At 44.7% G+C, this 19,614-nt stretch overlaps 1 protein-coding gene across 1 annotated transcript in view; it reads right to left on the bottom strand.

Moving 5' to 3' along the window:
- Nucleotides 1–2,314: 2,314 nt before the first annotated feature.
- Nucleotides 2,315–19,614, bottom strand: part of ROR1 (receptor tyrosine kinase like orphan receptor 1) — a 209,599-nt gene continuing 192,299 nt past the window's right edge. The window contains exons 5-9 of the mRNA XM_054165545.1: nucleotides 18,438–18,565; nucleotides 16,943–17,260; nucleotides 15,245–15,490; nucleotides 9,693–9,904; nucleotides 2,315–3,989 (exon numbers count right to left, since the gene is read on the bottom strand). Coding sequence (XP_054021520.1) covers nucleotides 2,565–3,989; nucleotides 9,693–9,904; nucleotides 15,245–15,490; nucleotides 16,943–17,260; nucleotides 18,438–18,565 — 2,329 coding nt within the window. The 3' untranslated portion in view covers nucleotides 2,315–2,564. The remainder of the gene's footprint in view (nucleotides 3,990–9,692; nucleotides 9,905–15,244; nucleotides 15,491–16,942; nucleotides 17,261–18,437; nucleotides 18,566–19,614) is intronic.

A 19,614-nucleotide genomic window follows, 5' to 3' on the forward strand; every position in this document is an offset into this window, starting at 1 on the left:
CCTCTCAGGCTGCTCTTCTGCAGGTTCAATAGCCCCAGGTCTCTCAGCCTTTCCTCCTCACAGAGATGCTCCAGGACCCTCAGCATCTTCACAGACATTACTAAGATGTAATTCTTGCCTGAATCTTCACTCAAGACTAAACTTTAGCTGGCACGTAACATACTTAGATTACTGATGCAGATGTAAATTCAATCTACATGGAAGCTGACCACACAGGTCCATGAAGTATCTATCAAGCTGCCAAAGTCCTTACTATATAATTACTGATTGCTCTTACCTGCAAGAGTAGTTCCATGCCAACACAAAGCAGAGGCAGCTCGACAGCTCCAGAGAGGACATGGTTTAACGGCCATGGTGGTGTCAGGTCAACGATGATCTCAGAGGTCTTTTCCAACACAAACAATTGTATGATTCTATGCTGCAGCAGTACAGTGTCCCATGACAGCTCACACAATACAACAGGACATCAAACTGGAGCAAGCAAACAGAAAGGCTGTGTCTGGATGTGTTCATGTGTGACCTGCCCTAGGGGACCACGCTTTGGCAGGAGAGTTGGACTGGATGATCTTCAGAGGTCCGTTCCAACCCCTATCATTCTCCGATTCTATGATCCTAAGGGCACTGCTAGCCCTTGGCAGGGAGCTAAACAGCACTGCCGAGAGCACAGCAAAGGACTGCACCATTCCCCCAGGACAGTTCCACCATCCCGCTGCTCCTGTGCGCTCTGCAAATATTTGCACAGCCAAACACTCATTTAAGCCTCTGTATCGTACCCCGGAGTACTCACTCTGCAAATACCAGTTGCCAAACTCTCGTGTCCCATTCACTTGATGGCTCCAGCAGGCTCTGAGCCAGCAGATTTTAGCTCTCTGTTAAAAATGACGCCGAGAGGGAGGAAATCCCAATGTGTTTACGGTAAAACGATGTTTTAATGAACAGCAGCATAAAATAATCAGTGTTTAATATCATCTCTGGCACGTGAAATACAAAAAATGCACATATCTTAATTATAAAATAGCCTTTTCATGCTTGCCTAATTGAAATGCCCATAATTAATAACTCAATCATCAAGTAATACAGTGATTAAACGCATGCAGTGACAAACAAAGAAAACTATTTGGATAAGGTAGTGGCTGAGTATCACCATAATATATTTCAAGAACATCTACATCAGGTTAAAAATAGAAACAGACCAAGATATAAAAGGCAGAGATGTATTTTTCACTTCTGCTGTACAAAACATGATCACACTTTTGTGCAAAAGAGATAAAAATAGAGTCCTATCATACACCATTGTCAACTGAGCAAAAACGTTGGGTTTGTCCTGGGTACAGTAAAAACACTATTTAGTACCAATATAAAATAAAGAGTCTGTGGAAAACTGGAAAGCACACAGCACTTTAACGACTCAGTAAAGTGGTTTTAAATGACTACTCTTGATTGCTTAGACCTGAATGAATTTCCTTTTTTTGCAATGACACAAATGTCATCTTTTCTGGGGTGAAAGTTTATACCAATTCACATGATTAGAAGTGACAGACACAACTGCCATCGATGGATTTGCTGCCTGATGGAATGTGAGTTTTAACCCCCACCCCCTTTCTTCTTTTTTTCCTCAGGGTTCCTGGAGTCATAGTCACTGAAGTTACACATTGATCTGAAACAATAAATATTCCTGGGAGGGGAAAAAAAAAAAAGACATCCTGATTGTCATATATAAAATTGTGGTTTGGAGCCTTTCCATTACACCGTTGCATAGCAACAAAAGGATATAAGATTTCTGCCTGAACTACTAGATTATGAAATGCTGTCTTTGAGTGAGTTGATTCAGGTTCTGAAATGAAAATGCTTTAATTTCATTCCCTTTTTAAGGCAATTTCTTCAAACCCCAGCCATCTTTTGCAGCCAACAGCAGATGATGCTTGCAGACTGCAAGTTGAGAACTCAAGTTATTGTGCTGTCATCTAAATGACTTTTTTTTTTGTCTGACTCTTGAATTCAGACTCCCAACTTGACCAGACCCAAATCCTACCTGAAAGAAATTATTCAGCTCTCAGATCACGTATTTGAAACGTAAGCCTTGACTGCAACATTTACAAATACTGTAACTAGCTCTTGGAACTGAAATTGCACACCCAGCAGACCTCCGAGCATTGGCATCTCCTAAAAAAAGAGACAAATATTAAAATATGCTTTCAGTATCAAAAAAGTTCCTGTGATTCAAACCACACCAGAGGTCTAAAAAGCAGTGAAAAAGTGTAGGATAAAATGTTTTTATTAAAAAAAAAAAAATTAATAAAATCCCTCTTCCCCTTTTTGACTTTGTCGGTGGCACTTGGACAAAGGCATCCACTGACGACACGAAATATTCCTACCACAACGATCTCTCTCTGGTTGAGTCTGCCCATCCTGGTAAGCAGTGAAACTTCACAGAAGATACTTTGCTGCAGTGTCTGTTAAACAACCAGAAGGATTCTTTAATAAAATATCTGAATAGAAATCTTTCCTCCTCCCCCTTCCCAGTTCACGTTGTAAATAGCTATATTTACAAAGGCCTCGCTTATTTACAATTCGGCGGAAATCATAGAGTCGTTGGGTCCATGGATGCTGGAGTCTCCTAGTAGGGAAGACTGCTTTGAGTCAATTTTGTATGGTTTTTGAGTTTTATTTCCAAAAACTGTAATACCAATTCCCGCTGGATGACTAGGAATTGCCATATGAGACAGCAAAGGAATATTTGCTTCCTGGTTGGATCCCGAAGACGGCAAACTAGTGACGTGACCTGTGCTGGTCGATCCGCTGGCGCTGCTGGGAGAACGACTCTTTGGAGGAGGACAGTGCTGGATGACCCGAGGCGGAGCTTGAGGTTGATAGTGGGCAGCTGGGAAGGCAGCGTATCCTGGCGGAATGGGGTACCCATTGATGGGGATGTACCGCTGGTTTTGAGGTATGGGCGGCCCGATGAAGCCGGCGATCTGACCTTGTGGTATACCTTGTGCTGGAAACATGTAGTTGGGGTATCTGGGGTTACTGAGGTTGCTCACTGGGCTTGCGCTGAGGGAAGTTGTTTGAGTGGTGGCATTCCCACCCGAGGGGGTAGTAGAACTTGTGTGACTTGAAAGACCCTCCCAGGAGCGCAGCCTGGCATGGATTTCCTTAAATCGTGGCCGCCGGGATGGCAGATCATGCCAGCACTCTGTCATCAGGCTATACATTCTGGGAGGACAGTCTTCAGAGCAGGGCAGCAGTTGTCTTTTCCTGATCATCTCTATGACTTCTTGGTTACTAAAGCCATAATATGGTTGGAGTCCAAAGCTGAATATTTCCCACAGAACAACTCCAAACGACCAAATATCCGAATCGGAAGAGAACTTGCCGTACATGATGGCCTCGGGTGGCATCCAGCGAATTGGCAAGAGGGACTTGTTCTGGACTCTGTAGTAATCAGCTGAGTAGATTTCTCTTGAGAGTCCAAGGTCTGAGATTTTCACATGAAGCTGCTCTCCAATTAAAATGTTCCGAGCGGCGAGGTCTTTATGGACAAAGAAATGGCTGGATAAGTACTCCATGCCTGCTGCGATCTGCACGGCGATATGCAGGAAATCCCCGTGGTCCAGGCTGGATTTTACAGTCCCATCCTCATCGCTGCTGCATCCAACATCTGAATGGGGTGACCTCATGATGAGGAACTCGTGGAGGTCTCCTTGGTTCATGTACTCGAAAAGCATGCAGACGGGCTGCTCCTGGGTGACTACGCCTAAGAGGCAAACGATGTTGGGGTGATGGAGCTCGGCCATGAGGGATGCTTCCTGCTGGAACTCTGCCCACTGCTGGGGGTTGTTAAAGTCTTTTAGTGTCTTGATAGCCACGAGCTGAGCATGATCCATGCCTGGAAGGTAGAGATGGCCCTTGTAGATCTTGCCGAAAGCACATTCACCCAGTTCTTCCATGAAACGAACAGCAGACAGAGGTAGCTCCTTTGCCTTGCTCTGGTAAAGACACAATAGCAAAAACATGAGGAAAAAAAGGACTGAAACCAGGTTAAGTAAAAGATCTTTTTCACCCAGGCTGAGAGACCTGGGGCTGTTGAGCCTGCAGAAAAGCAGATGCAGAGAAGATCTTCTCAATTCTCAGCAAGAACTAAAACATGGGAGCCATGAGGATGGGGCCAGATTCTTGTCAGTTGGGCCCAATGACAGGACAAGGGTCAAGGGGAACAAACTGGAACCCAGGAGGTTCCATCTAAACAGGAGGAGAAACTTCTTTGGTGTGAGGGTGCTGGAGTCCTGGAGCAGGCTGCCCAGAGAGGTTGTGGAGTCTCCTTCTCTAGAGAGCTTCCAAGACTGCCTGGAAGCTGCTGTGGGTGCCTCTGCTTTAGCAAGGGAGTTGGACTGAACGATCTCTAGAGGTCTCTTCCAGCCTCTATCACTCTGATTCTGTGATGTCTGAAAGCCAGACTGACCCAGCAACCACTGGGACACAGACCATTTGGCAATGATTCTGTTCAGCCCACAGAGACGCAGACACTGGTGCAATGGCATCAGCCCCAGGCCAGGCACACCAGGATACCAACATCAGCAAAGCTCTGGGCTGCCTAATCCCTGCACACCAAGCTCCAAAATGAAATGCAGAATTACTTTTTGCAAGTAGAAAGTAATTCTGCGAAAGGTCAGGCACAAGTAGTAAGTGTTAGAGCTAAATACATGCAGGAAGCACCAGCATTTCAGCACAGGTAGTTATATACTTGGGCTTGGGCATGTATAGAATCAAAATTGAATCTGACTAATTTCAGGAATTGAGGCAATTCACATACTTTAAGCAAGGACATGCTGAAGTGCTTTCTGGGCCAGGGCCTAAAGCTTTAGCAGAACACATTTTTTTTTAATAAAACCACCCTATGTCCTTTCTTGACTTGGCTGTTAACCCTTCAGTGTATGGTAGAGACTATTTCTGCTCACACTTGAGTGCTCTGTCCCAAAACACAGAATCATAGAATGGTTTGGGTTGGAAGGGGATCTTAAAGATCATCTAGTTGCAACCCCCTTGCCATGGGCACAGACACCTTCCACTAGACCAGGCTGCTCAAGGCCTCATCCCACCTGGCTTTGAACACTTCCAAGGAGGAGGCATCCATGGCCTCCCTGGGCAACCTGTTCCAGTGTCTCACCACCCTCACTGTAAAGAATTTCTTCCTAATCTCCAGTCTAAATCTCCCCACTTCCATTTTAAAGCCATTACTCCTCATCCTATCACAACAAGCCCTCGTAAAAAGTCCCTCTCCAGCTTTCTTGTGGAGGCCCCCTTCAGGTTCTGGAAGGCTGCTATACAGTCAGTTGGAAAAATGAGACAGTGGTCAAAGAAGGAAAGTAAACTTTCTTTAAAGCTCTGTTGTTATTTTGGGTTCATATAAATCATAGAATTACAGAATCATACAATTGTTTGGGTTGGAAGAGATCTCTAAGATCATGGAGTCCGACTGTTAACCCAGCACTACCATGGCCACTAAACCATGTTCCAAACTGCCATGTGCACACATTTCTTGAACACCTCCAGGGATGGTGACTCCAGTGGCTCCATGGGCAGCCTATTCCAATCCCTGACCACTCTTGCAGGAAAGAAATTGTTCCTAATATCCAGCCTAAACCCGCCTTGTAACCTGAGGCCATTTCCTCTTGTCCTACCACTATTTATATGGGAGAAGAGACCAACATCCACCTTACTCCAACCTCCTTTCAGGGAGCTGTAGCCTCTTCTCATCACAGAATAGTTTTGGCTGGAAGAGACCTTTAACTCTAACTGTTATTCACTTTTAGGCTATAAGTAAGTTGTGTTATTTCAAACATTAACTTCCACATGAGCTTGTTACACCTACCCCAACCCCCTCATTTAAGCTTCTCAGTGTAGCCATAGGTAGTAATTTAAGGCTAATGAGTTTGAGATCTATCTTTTGTAATTAGTATAAACATCAACATCTGCATTCCTGAAATAACACAGCTTCAGAGTGCCCACAGAGGAAAAGAACTGACAACTACAAACAGTCATCAAAAAAGGACATTTTGGAGTAAATGAATTCTAATTGTATTGACCACTTATGACTCCTAGACAAATACCACATTAAAAATAATAGTAACAATAATAATAATAAAGCCATTTAAGCAGGCAGGCAGTAGACTGTAGGGTGATGGCAGGAAATTAGCTATATTGTTGAAGGAGCAGATGGTTTATATTACAGAAATCCTTTAGGCTAAAACTTGTTTAGGTCTGGCATATTGTAAATTATATTTTAGTAATGAAAGTGAAATGACCTCTGTCTGACCTGAGGCTGGGTTCCTCTGTTTGAACCAACAGAGTGGAAAACTATGAAAGAAAATGAAGTCATAAAGTTTTGGCAGGAAAGGGCTCATTTCAAGTGAAGGGGTTATAAATCTGCCGGGGTTTTGTTTGACAAGTATTTGTCATACAGCGGTGGACGAGATGTAAAGAAGTGTAAAATACAGATGAGGCAGCACGCCAAAGTAAACTCAGGACAAAGGGAGAGCCCCAAGAGTGAAGCCCACCACCCCTATCTCTTTATCAGCTCCTTCCATTAGGTGAATGACAAGGCCAACTTCTAGTTTATTAGATTTTGGGGAAAGCAATTAAAACCCCTTAACTGAAAGGGGCTTATGGACGTTTGTGTTTGGATGAGCAAACACACACCCACATCAGCTGCAGCTTCAGCCTCTTCTTGCCCAAAGCTGACATTAATACTGGAAAGAGTGGGCAGGAATTGCAACAGGTTGCCCAGGGAGGTGGTGGAGGTGTTCAAGAACTGTGTGGACATGGCACCTGGGGACACGGTTTTATGGCCATGGTGGTGTTGGGTTGGTGGTTGGAGTCAATGACCTTAGAGGGCTTTTCCAACTCAAACAATTCTATGACTCTATGATACAGTATTTAAAATTAGGATTCTACTTGCTTTCCTTTCAAATGTTGTTTGAAAAGCAATCAAAATATTTGAGACAGGAAATGCTGGGCTGTCCAGGAAGAAGACACAGAATCAGCCTCCATAAGACAGAAAGCTTTTTGCAGTGTATGACTTTGGACATGAAAAGGAAACTCTGCTTTATATTTGCAAACATTTCTGGGCATGATGCTCTCCTGCATTGTTTGCACAAGGCATCAGTAAGTGGAAATTGTGACCTTGTTAAAGTGATGCTGACATTCTCAGCTCAGAATAGAATCACAGGATCAGTAAGGTTGGAAAAGACCTCCAAGATTTAGATTGGACATTAGGAAGAAGTCCTTTACAATAAGGGTGGTAGAACACTGGAACAGGTTGCCCAGGGAGGTAGTAGAGGTCCCATTCCTGGAAACATTCAAGGTCAGGTTTGATGAGGCCCTGAGCAACCTCACCTAGTTAAAGATGTCCCTGCTTACTGCAGAGGGGTAGGACTAGATGACCCAGAAATGTCCCTTCCAACCCAGTGTATTCTGTGATTCTGCAACCATCAAGTCCAACCATCAACCCAACACCACATGTCCACTAAGCCATATCCCAAAGTGCCGAGGCTATGTGGTTTTCAAACACCTCCAGGGATGGTGACTCCACCACCTCCCTGGGCAACCTGTTCCAATGCCTCTCAGAGCCCCAAACAATTTGACCTTCAACAACTCCAGGGATGGGGTATCTATCACCTCTCCGGGCAACCTGAGCCAGGGTCTCACCATCCTCAGTGTGAAAAATTTCTTCCTCTTTCAGCCTGGCCTCACACAAGAGAAACTCTGCGAAAAACTAGATACGTAACCCCCCAAACATATCAGAAAACTATAGAAACTAAATCCATAAACTTGAAAATTCAGAGCAGGCACCAGCAGCATCCCCTGCCTGCTTTACTGAATTTAAGAAGAAAACTACTCCAGGGTTTATTCAGAGGTGGAGAATAGAGCTCCTGAAGTACAAGTGTAACCTTTCCTGATGCCCAGCAATCAGCTCTGCTGAGGCAACATCTCAATAACCAGCAATACTTCAAGGTTAGAATTCACACTGCTGGAACTCAATTAAGTCAGAACCTGGATTTGCCTTGTTATGTCATTTTCTAACAAAAGTAACTAGATGGAACTAAGATGATCTTTAAGGTGCCTTCCCACCCAAACCATGCAATGATTCTACAAACAGCTTACTCAAAGGCATGTCTGACTATTTCAGATCCTACAGTCTACACCATTTCTCTGCCCAACCTGTTCCAGCATTTCACCACCATCATTGTAAAGAACTTCTTCCTAATGTCCAGCCTAAATCTCCCCTGCTCCAGTTTCAAACTATTGCCCTTTCTACCACTACAGGACCTCCAAACAGTCCTTCCTCAGTCATCCTGTAGGTCCCCTTCAGATATTGTAATGCTGCTGTAAGGTCTTCCTGGAGCCTTCTCCAGGCTGAACAGCCCCAACACTCTCAGCCTGTCTTCACAGAAAATGTGTCCAGCCCTCTGATCATCTTTGTGGCCCCCCTCATGTCTCTCTTGTGCTGGGGGCCCCAGAGCTGCAGGTGAGGTCACACCAGAGCAGAGCAGAGTGGTAGGATCACTCTGTATCTACTGGCCACGCTGCTTTTGATGTGGTCCAGGATGCCATTTGCCTTTTGGGCTGCAAGTGCCCATTGCTGGCTCATGTTCAGCTTCTCATCCACCAGCACCCCCAAATCCTTTTCTGCAGGGCTACTCTCAATCTCATCATCCCCCGGCCTGTATTATAGATACTGAGTTTCACTCTGAAATGCCTCAAAAGAACCATCTCCATCAGGCTGTTGAAGGGAACCGTGTGGAAACCAAGGCAAACACTCAGGGCTTTATTCTGTCTGTAGGTGGCAGAAGGCACTTGCAGCCCTGAAATGAGTGATCCATATGGGTTTGGAAATCACTGCCCTGCCAATAAACAAGGAGCTCAGGGTTAATCATGCTTAAATCTTAAATGATTTTACAAAATGCTTCATGAACCTGGGACTACAGTGAAGGAAAACACCACCAGTGACAAGAGCTGCTGTGCATCAGCTGTGCTGGCCAGGACTGCAGGCAGATTGTCAAGGCTCTGTTTTGGTAATTTCTCTTTTTTTAACTGAGAGAATGGGTTAAGCCTGCAAAAACAGGGAACAAATCTTTCCAGAGTCATTTCAGCTGAGTGAAAGATGACATATGGATACAGCAGACCCAGGAAAAACTCTCTTGAGAAAATGCTGAATCACATCTTTGTCTGTACCACTTTCTAACTTAAATGAAGCAATTTAGAGATGCTTTCTTTATTCCAAAACCCTTCCAGCTCCTATTTATCCAGATACATGGACACACAGGAACTACCTCCACAGGTCCAGCACACTTGCTGTGCTGCTGCTGAGGAGATGTAGGGCTCTCAACCACTGCAACAGGCTCCCCAGGGAGGTGGTTGAATCCCCATCCCTGGAGGCGTTTAAAAGACAGAGGGAAGCGGTGCTGAGGGACATGGTTTAGCACCAGCCTTGGTAGAGTTAGAGAATGGTTGGACTCCATGATCTTAAAGGTCTTTTTTAAGCAGAACAATTCTATGATTCTAGAAGAACAAAAATTACAGCAGGAATTACAAGTTAGAAATCAGCTCCATATTGCAGCACTGAGATGATCAAAGCATTTCACTCCCTGCCTCGACAGACAGCAAGTGTGGAAGCGGAAGTGAGAGGTTACCTTTGGTTTATAGGCGTTGAGCATTGACATCTCCACATTCTGCCCTCTCACGTGTTTAGGCTGTCTCTGAACAGGAGGGGAGGATGACTTCTGATTGTTGCGACAGATGCAGATGAAGAAGAAGAGCAAGGCTATGGCCAGGGGAATAGTGACACTTGGCACCAGGATATACAGGATTTCCATTTTGTTCTTTTCCTTGGAATCCTTATAATCTGGTTAAACAAAACAAAACAATGAATGAAGTATCCCACAGTTAAATACTTCCTGTAGTCAACTAGAAGCTTTAGGCAGAACAAACTATCCAGGCAATGCTACTGCAATCCGCTTTGAATGCTGCTTTATTTCCTTCATATTAACAGAGCAATTAAGTTTGTTGACTATCAGTTCTGTAAGAGCACAGAATGGCCAGAAACAGCTTCCCTGCGACATGTCAGTTCAAGCCTACTTATGGAAGGTGCCTCTGCCCATGGCAGCAGAGTTGGAAGTAGATGAACTTTAAGGTCTCTTCCAACTCAAGCCTTTTAGGATTCTATGAAACAGCTGAATATCTTGAGGTGTTATTGCTGGAGGTGTAATGAAGAAATGGTCTGACACAGGTCCACAGAAAAATTGATTTCTGAAGTATCTGATGGATGAAAGGCTCTGGTGAGATCATGGACTCCTTATTTTCACATGTACATTAGGTTTTGGTTTCCCGAATCCAACAGAAATGTGGGGAGCCATTTAAAAGGGTAGGTTTATGCCCCTGTTTATTTCCAGTCTCCTGTTCTTGACATCTCCTGACGCTGGCCACCCAGGGCACTGGAACAAACACCATGTACAACTGAAAACTTGTTCTCTAGTTAGTTTTGGGCAGAGGATGGATTAGAGAGCAGGAGAAATGGAGAACAACTGGGAAATAAGGGGAAATGCAGGGAAATGCTAAGAAACAGAGAGAACAGCCCTGGGTTTTATCCCAGGGAATTAGAAAACAGGTTCAAAAAGTCTGAACACAGACAAAAGATGTAGCATAATCCTTCTTATTGAACACTGGAATGGGCTCCCAATGGAGGTGGTTAAATCCCCATCCATGGAGGCATTGAAAAGAGGCAGAGATGTGGTGCTGAGGGTTTAGCACCAGACTTGGTAGAGTTAGGGAATGGCTGGACTCAACAATCTTAAAGGTCTTTTCCAAACAAATTGGTTAAAAAACCCCAACATACTAAGGGCTTGGTCTTAATAGGATTAATTGGCTAATGGGAAAACCAGCTCTGTACCAACTATACACTAAAGGTGTGTTATCTCAGCAGGATGGCAAATGCTGGCATAAAGGACATAGCAATGACAGCTGACAGGAAAGCTAGGGCATGGATAAAAAAGGAGAATCCAGAAGAAGTTGGAAAGGCAGACTACTGAACATGGTGTGAATGTTAGCTGCAATATTTGCTCCCCAAACAGCTCTCTTCACAGCTCGGGAGCGAGTGATTCATTTTAGGAACATGAAACCTTCTACCAGTACTCAGCAAGGCACAGCTGAGACATCAGTCACCCACCCCTCTCTGCCTGGCTCTGGTTTCACAGGGCATGTGGCAGTACATGCTTCTCGGAGGAAGGTGCAGTCTGAGAAAGGAGAGGCCTCAGGCTGGAGCTCACGTCCTGGTGTTCATGCAGCACCCACTTTTGTTGACAAGGACAAACCTTCAAGCTGGGCTGCTCTGAGCACAGGGACACTGAAGCCTGCTTTGCTCTGGCATCTCCCAGCAGCATTCATGAAGTTCAGGATATGATTACACATGGATTAACACTAACTATAGGGCACCCCAGAACCTTTGGGGATCACCTTGAGCTGCAGGCCTGGTGGCTGTACCCTGGTTATTTCCATGGGAGATGGTGAGCATCTACAGCAGCATCAGGCCTACCAGATTCTGGCAGAACAGGGAATGTTTTCTTTTTCCTACAGGGTCACTTTAGTTTGTTTGTCTGTGTTTTCCAGGCTGGATTTGTAGAAGTGCTTAGCAGCCCACACAGATATCTTTTATGGACTTAATTAAACATGAACTTGATCTGAAGCTTGGGTTTGACTCAAATTGTGACAGAGGCAAAGTTCAAATGGTTCTGGATGTCACTTTGCATAACCCCTCTCCTCTTACAGGCTCACGCTGTCCTGCTCTCCCCACCAGACTCCTTTTTTGGCTGTTCCTTTTAGGTGAAATTGTGATTTTTAATTGAGAGGGGAGGCAGCCCAAATGTTTCTGTGGCCCTTGGGAAACAAGAGAGGACTGAAGCACCATCCCCATTGCAGTCTTCCTGTGCCAAGCAGAAGGGTTGTTGGTGTGTGCCCTCAACTTGCCTTCTGTGAACATCCATCTTTACAGCATGGACCCACTGTGGGCTTCCTTTGTGAGCTGCTGCTCTCTAGCAATCAGTGTCTTGGCCCTCAAAACCTTCTAATGTTTGTCTTTTCTAAGCCTCATGCTCAAATGACTCTGTTTTTCACATCTTCCTGCTTCAGCTTGACAAACTTCTATGAACCTAATCTATTGCAGCTTGGGAGACAACTGAACGATACAGTTGAAGAAAGAACAAGAAAGCAGCAACACGAGGCATACGGAGACCTGGGCACTAGTTCATCACCTGAGCTATTCCAGTCAAAGGGAATTATTATTCTTATTAAGTAGGAGCCCCTGCTGTGAAGCCTCATTAGGTTAATAGGTTTCTTGGGAGCCACCCTAATTAAATCCATTTCCCATCTAGGCAGGTCCTGGTGACACAGAAGGCACAATACTGATTAAAATGTGCCTGAAATGGTTCTTTCAGCCAGTGCAAAAGCAGCAGAATGCAAGTCCCACACGGGATTTGGGTTTTAATATGCAAATTAGCATTTAACAATTAAATTACCACTCACCTGATACAGCTCTATTTGTATATAGAATAATAACGCCATATAACCCAGTTGCACAGCGAGTACCATTTAAGGCAGTGGTGAGAGGTAATTAAAAGCCTTGTCAGGAATTCTGCAAGCCAGCCAGCCTATCTCACTTATTATCTAGTAAAACCTTCAAACCAGAGACTTTTGCAACACATCCAAAAGTGTCCTGCTTTCAGTTATTTCAGATCAAAAGACTGAGCCAGGCCTGAGATCTCAGAGCCCATCTAAAAGGGGCAAACGGCAACCCCCACCCCCACCAACCATCAACTCTTAATTACCCAATTACCCAGAAATTGTGCAAAACACAAAATGCACATAGCTGAAAGGTCACAGAACGGGTACAGAAAGTTCAGCACCAGCTCTGCTGGTGGACACCTCAAACATTTGGTTCAGTTTTAGGCCCCTCACTACAAGAAGGAGATTGAGATGCTGGAGTGGGTCCAGAGAAGGGAAACAAAGCTGAAGGGTCTGGAGAACAGGTCTGGTGAGGAGCGGCTGAGGGAACTGGCGTTGTTTAGTCCAGAGAAAAAGAGATTGAGGGGAAACTTTCTCACCCTCTACAACTACCTGAAAGGAATTTAGAGGTAGGTGGGGGCTAGTCTCTTCTCCAAAGGAGCAAGTGTTAGGATATGAGGAAATGGCCTCAAGTTGCACCAGGGGAGGTGTAGGTTGGATATTAGGAAAAATTTCTTTACTGAGAGAGTGGTCAGGCATTGGAACAGGCTGCCCAGGGAGGCAGTGGAGTCATCATCCATAGGGATGTTCCATGTGTAGACATGGCACTGCAGGATATGGTTTAATGGCCATGGGTTGGATAACAGTTAAACTCAACGATCTTGGAGGTCTTTTCCAGCTGAAATGATTCTCTGACACACTCAGACTCCTGACCTTGTCCAAACAGAGCTGCCCAAACCCCCTGGGGCTGAGCTACATCTCCTTATGGGGATCAGCACAGGCATCTGTGCCAGAAGCTCCTGAGATGGAGAGCCAAAAGCCAACAGCACGCTAAAGGGATCCTGCTGACTGCTACTTAGCTCCAGACTTTTGTACTGAAGGGCTGAAAAAGATCTTCAGAACAGTGTACAGGGATTGAACTGCTCTTGTGTAGTCAGCCAACCACTGTGCCTAATTAGCACGAAAAATAACTGAAGTTAAATGCACTGAAATAATAGCAAAAGAGAGACAGGACTCTAAAAAGTGTCTCTGAATGCTAGGGAGAGCTTGAGATGCACATGATACAGCTCCAGACTGTCTGCCTTTCCCCTGATCTACTCCTTCAGCAAGAACATAATTTAGATCCCATTTTGGCACCGATTCCCACCCTTCCCTTAATTGAGAGAGACTTTGGAGTGAGCTCAGAACATGTCTCACCGCAGGAATATTCATAACCATAACCAGAAATAATTCAATTTGGTTCTGGCTATCCAACAGGAACAGCAAAAAGGTATCTCCTTTCCAAGGGGAAAGGTAATGTTACTGTGACAAGTTGTAGGCAACACAAAAAGCTGGGTGAAACTTCGTACCATGAAATTTCCAGAACATTTTTGGGTGCACTTCTGGCATGTCCATGCAAATAGATTTCCCATCCCTCCTGCTTTTTTTCCTCTTGGCATGCTATCAATATTGTTATTTCTAAATGCAGATAAAACAATTAGGAGCCATTTGTTCGGGTCTTTCATCCACTTCCTCCAGGCTCTCAGAGAAGCAGAGTGAAATGAGAGCTGAATCTTCATTTTTGTTCATTTTGCAAACCCAGAAATGCAGCCAGGGCTGTTCTGTAAACAGAAACTTAAAGTGCAGCTAAGAGGAACTGGCAAGATCCATCTCTAGCTTTAGTGAAGGACTGAGCTCTGTTAAGCAGGGTTTGCATTTATTAAAATGATTCTTAATAAACCAAGCAAAATGGAGAACATTCTACAAGCATTTTGTGGGTCAGCATCAACAGTGACCTGATCTGATTTAATGTGGACTGAAGACTTGTGTTTATCATAAAGGCAACTCGGGACGTGTGGGATGCTTGAGTTGGCAACTTGCTGCTCCTTCATCACCTTCTGGTGAGGGCTCAAATATTCCTGAGAGGGAACAGAGACTGAGAGGAGATCTTAGAAATGCATATAAATATCTAAAGGGTGGAGGAGGGTCATGAGGACGGGGCTGGGATCTTCTCAGTGGTGGCCAGTGACAGGACAAGGGGCAATAGACACAAACTAGAACCCAGGAGCTTTCACTTGAACTCGAGTAAAAACTTCTTGACTTTTAGGGTGCCAGAGCGCTGGAGCAGGCTGCGCAGAGAGGTTGTGGAGTCTCCTTCTCTGGAGAGCTTCCAAACCCAGCTGGCCATTGTGATCCCAGGCAAGCTCCCGTGGGTGCCCTTGCTTTAGCAGGGAGGTCAGACTGGATGATCTTCAGAGGTCCCATCCAACCCCTACCCAACTGATCTTCTGTGATTCCTTAGAACACTTTCCCACCACCACTTTGCCAGCTGCATGGGCAGGAAGTGCTCAAAGATGTCCTTGAAATGTATCCCTTTCAGGGATTTCAAAAAGACACTTGGCACAGCTCCTGTTTCAGGATGGCTGTAGGGACGTGACCAAACCATTCCCCTTTTTGTTCCACAACACAACATAAACCAGGTCGTAATTACCGCATGCTGGGACGTCACAAAGCTCAGACTTGAAGTTCTCATCCAAGGTGAAGCACCATGGGGCATCCTTCTGGTTGCCTGGGTTGCGGCAGTAGGAGTGGCCCCCGTTGAGCTCGGGGTACCTGATGGCGGTGAAGGTGTGGATGTGAGGGTACTGCGAGTTCCAGGGCTGGCACTGCCGCCCTGACCTAGTCACGCTCACCGTGCCCCGGTAATCGACTCCAGTGCTGTTGTAGCATTTGTGATCTGTGAAAAAACCAACACAGTAATAACCTAAAACAGTGGCTGGCAGAAAGCTGCAGCACTGGGGGTGGAGAGCTGCTGGCATCCCTCCGGCCTTGGTGCGCTGCTGCTGGCCCAGGGCTGGGAAACCCAGTTTGGGAGCACAGGGTCCCAATTTGCTGTGGCTGTAAGGCAGGGCCTGCTTTGCATTCACATTCCTGGGAGGATTTAAAGCTTATGCTTCTGTAATGAAAACAGCTTATGCCAAGCGTTTTTAATATAAGATACACAAAAGGAGTAAAAACTACAGTGGGAACCTGAATCACAGCCATTATTTTCATATGAAGGTGGAGAATTTGTGGGAGCCACGTTTTATATTTGACTACTCAGATGTAGAAGGGCTGTGAGCAGGCTGCAGCCCAGCCTGATCAAAGAGCAAGCTCAGCCAATGCCTAAAATTAGGCTGCCTTAGGCAGGGGCAGCCATGGACCCAGCCCCTAAGTTCCTCCTGACCGGCATCCCTATCATAGAATCATAGAATTGTTTGAGTTGGAAAGGACCTCTAAGATCATCGACTCCAACTATCAACCTAAAACCAGCATGGCCATTAAACCACGTCCCAAAGTGCTACACATTTCTTGAACACCTCCAGGGATGATGACTGCAGCACCAACTTGGGCAGCCCATTCCCGTACTTGGTATACTGCACTCACAGTCTTGCTGAAGCACACTGGGCTGCTGTGGGGGGACTGCAAAGCTTGGAAGGTTGAAGCTACCAATGTTCCTCAATATTTAAATGCTTACATTGTCATTGTCTCCTACTCTGAAGGTCTCACCATTGAAGGTGGTGAGACACTGGCCCAGGTTGCCCAGAGAAGTGGTAGCTGCCCCATCCCTGGAACCATTGCAGGTCACGTTGGATGGGGCAACGAGCAACCTGCTCTAGTTGTAGATGTCCCTGCTGACTGCAGGGTGGTTGGGCTAGATGACCTTTAAAGGTCCCTTCAACCCAAACCATTTCATGATTTTATGATCATACCATTCATTTGGACTTCTATGGAAATGGTACAGAAATGGGTACATTGAACCTAACTTCTGTTTACTCTGAATATACTTTTTGGTACAGTTGGGCAGCTACGTTGCTGGATGTCCATGTTGGCCTTGAAAAAATATCTGTAAGGCTATTGCTAGACAAGGAGAAGGAAGAAACTGTGTAATTAGGTTTATAACATGACTCTGAAACCAACAGACATCATTTAGAGTGAGCCCAGAGGCTGCTAATGAAGAAAAATGGAGAAGCATTTATGAATTTCTATCCACTCTGGACAAGCAGAGAAGTGTGGGAATGGGGTAATTTGAGGACATGGCACCTGAGAGCTTTCAAAGCCCAGCACTAGCTCCAACTCCGCTGCACAAGCCTTTCCAGCCACCCTTTTTCCCAGCAGTATTTTTTTGCAAAGACAGTTTTGCACTTACTTTTATTTATGGGATCTGCCATCGGAATCCCAATCCGGATACAATTGATGGCTTCAGGGCTGTCGGGCTGGGGAAGATCTTCGCAGTTGGGCAGCTTTAATCTCATCAGAATCATGGGATTAGATCTTGCAAAAATATACTCAGTCTGACACAGGACATTTTCCAGAATTTCACATTCATCACGGCACAGGTCTCGTGGCTTGGGAGCTGAGGAGGTCTCGTCGCAGTAGGGGAAGGCGTAATGGCACAGCGAAGGGATAGCAAACTGGGAGCATTTATCTGACAAATGGCTGGAAGTGCCAATCATGGTGAAGGCAGCTGTAAAATATACACAAGGATTTTGCTTAACCCACCGGAAATTGCAGTCCTGTGCTCCTGCCTTCCCAGTATAACCCTCACTTCCCATTGCACCTATTGTTTTGAGATGTTCAGGTGATGAACAAACCTTCCACAAATACAGAGCACTAAATACTTGGAAAATTATTAACATCACCGAGCTGCTGGCAGAGAAAATACATCTGGTTTTCAACATGGGATTAATGTTAAGCATGTTAGCAAAGCCCCAAAGCTAATTATACTCTTTTCTTTTTTCTCCCCCCAAAATAATTTATAATGATTTACAAAAATATTTGGATGCCTTTTGGCCAACAGGTAAAACCCAAAGCTCCTGCAGGCTGCAGGATGACTGCACCAGTCCCTGTGTGGAAGGTGACAGTTTTCATATCATTCCAAACGACCTTTCAAAGAAAAAGGTGTAAGATTATAATTTTTTCTTTTGCCAGTGGCCCTTCCTGTGAGCAGTGAAAAAGCCTTTTTTGCAACACTGAAAGTGTTTGGAGACAAAGGAAACACAACTTAAGGGGAAGAAAAAAACCTGACAGCAAAAGAAAATCTGAATATAGAGAAGATGATTAATGTGGGGAGGGCCTGACTATGGTTAATAGATATAAAAGCCAGAGAACTTTAATGAATCTGAATTCAACATCTGCATCAGCACAGCATCACCCACAAATAATCAAAATTGTTTTCTTTACTAAATCTAAGGGAAAACCACTACCCAGACAGGTTTGGGTTAGAAGGGACCTTTAAAGGTCATCTAGTCCAACACCCCTGCTTGCTGCAGGGACATCTTTAGTGCAACAGGTATGATCTCAATCATGTAAAAATCAACCAAGTCTGCTCCCCTTTATGTTTAAAATGTGCTTGGGTAAGAGCAGCACAAAGCAGCCTGACTATAAAGTTTCCAGAAGTTGTAAACACACTGCTTCCTCTCCTTAGAAAATAATTTTTCAGTTCATTTGGGGGAACTGAAGGCTGCTCAGATTCTCGCTCTTCAGACGAATCTCTCCACCCGAGCCCAACAACGCAGGAGCTTTGTGGTGGGAAGCTCACAGCAAGAGGGGATAAAAAGCAAATAAAAATAGCATTGCAGTTTATAAACCTTTTGGGGAAAAGACAGCTTTGTAGGGGAGAAGTAAGTGTGTTCTTTGCTCACCTGTAATCTGATTTTCAATTTCACCCTGCATATGCAAGGACTCCATATAAATGGTTCGGTTGCCAATAAAGCGTGCACAGGCAATGCCCCGGTAAGGCTGGCAAAACCCATCCTCTTCGTACTCATCACTGAAACAAATCATAAAACACAAAAGGGTGAAAGGTTTCACATGCAACTTGACAACAAAACATCACTCCAGGGAGCTGGCATTTGTATACTGGGAGGCCAATCTGAGGGGCTTGCTGCGCTGGGCTCGCACTGGGCGATTCGTTCTGGGTGACGCTGAGGCAGCGCAGGAGCCCACAGGCTGCCTGCCCCTCCATTAAGAGCCTGTGATAAGGGATTATATGGTCTTTAGGTAGCACAGGGGGCATGCCATGGGCTTTGTACCCTGGGTGATTTTAACCCCAAAAGGATTCCCACACTTTCTGCAGGTAGTTATTAGTGCTTCATATCCTTATTCAACAAAACTGTGACTATTTATTGTTTAAATAAATATTCAACAACACCTCAAATATTTTCAAATAGATATTCAGCAAGACTGTGAATATTTACTTATTAAATAAATGTCAGGGGCCTGGCAGAAACAAATTGTGGCATTTCAGGTCAGCCAGAATATGCATGAACATGGTACACAATGATTTTGTGTGTGTGTGAGGGGAAAGGCTAAATTTAGGACTATATCCACCCTTGATTAGAAAATAAAATAGGAGCTGTTTGAAAAAACACAGTTATGTTTATTTAAAGCAGCTGATGTGCTGCTTTCTATTTATGAACCAAGTTTGTACTTAATATTGATAAACATAGCAGGAAGAGTCATGCTAGAAGTGTATATAGAAAATCAAACCACTCCACTCAATCAAACCACTGATACCCCTGAAATAAACCCCACTGATACCCTTAAATCAAACCACTGATACCTCTGAAGTAAACCCCATTGATACCCCTAAATCAAAGCACTGATACCCTTAAACCAAAACACTGCTACCCCTGAAACAGGAAATGTTTCATCTATCTCCCCCAGTCATGATAACACATTGCTAAAACAGAACCCAGGCTAAGACAGGAGTGAAACAGGCAGATTTCTTTCATTAGGTGCTTTGTGTAATGCAACATAGGAGACATCTCATACATAAATCCAGATGGGAAATTATTTGCCAATATTCTTCAAACAAAG

Source organism: Dryobates pubescens, chromosome 11, assembly GCF_014839835.1.
Source record: "Dryobates pubescens isolate bDryPub1 chromosome 11, bDryPub1.pri, whole genome shotgun sequence".
NCBI classification, from domain to species: domain Eukaryota; kingdom Metazoa; phylum Chordata; class Aves; order Piciformes; family Picidae; genus Dryobates; species Dryobates pubescens.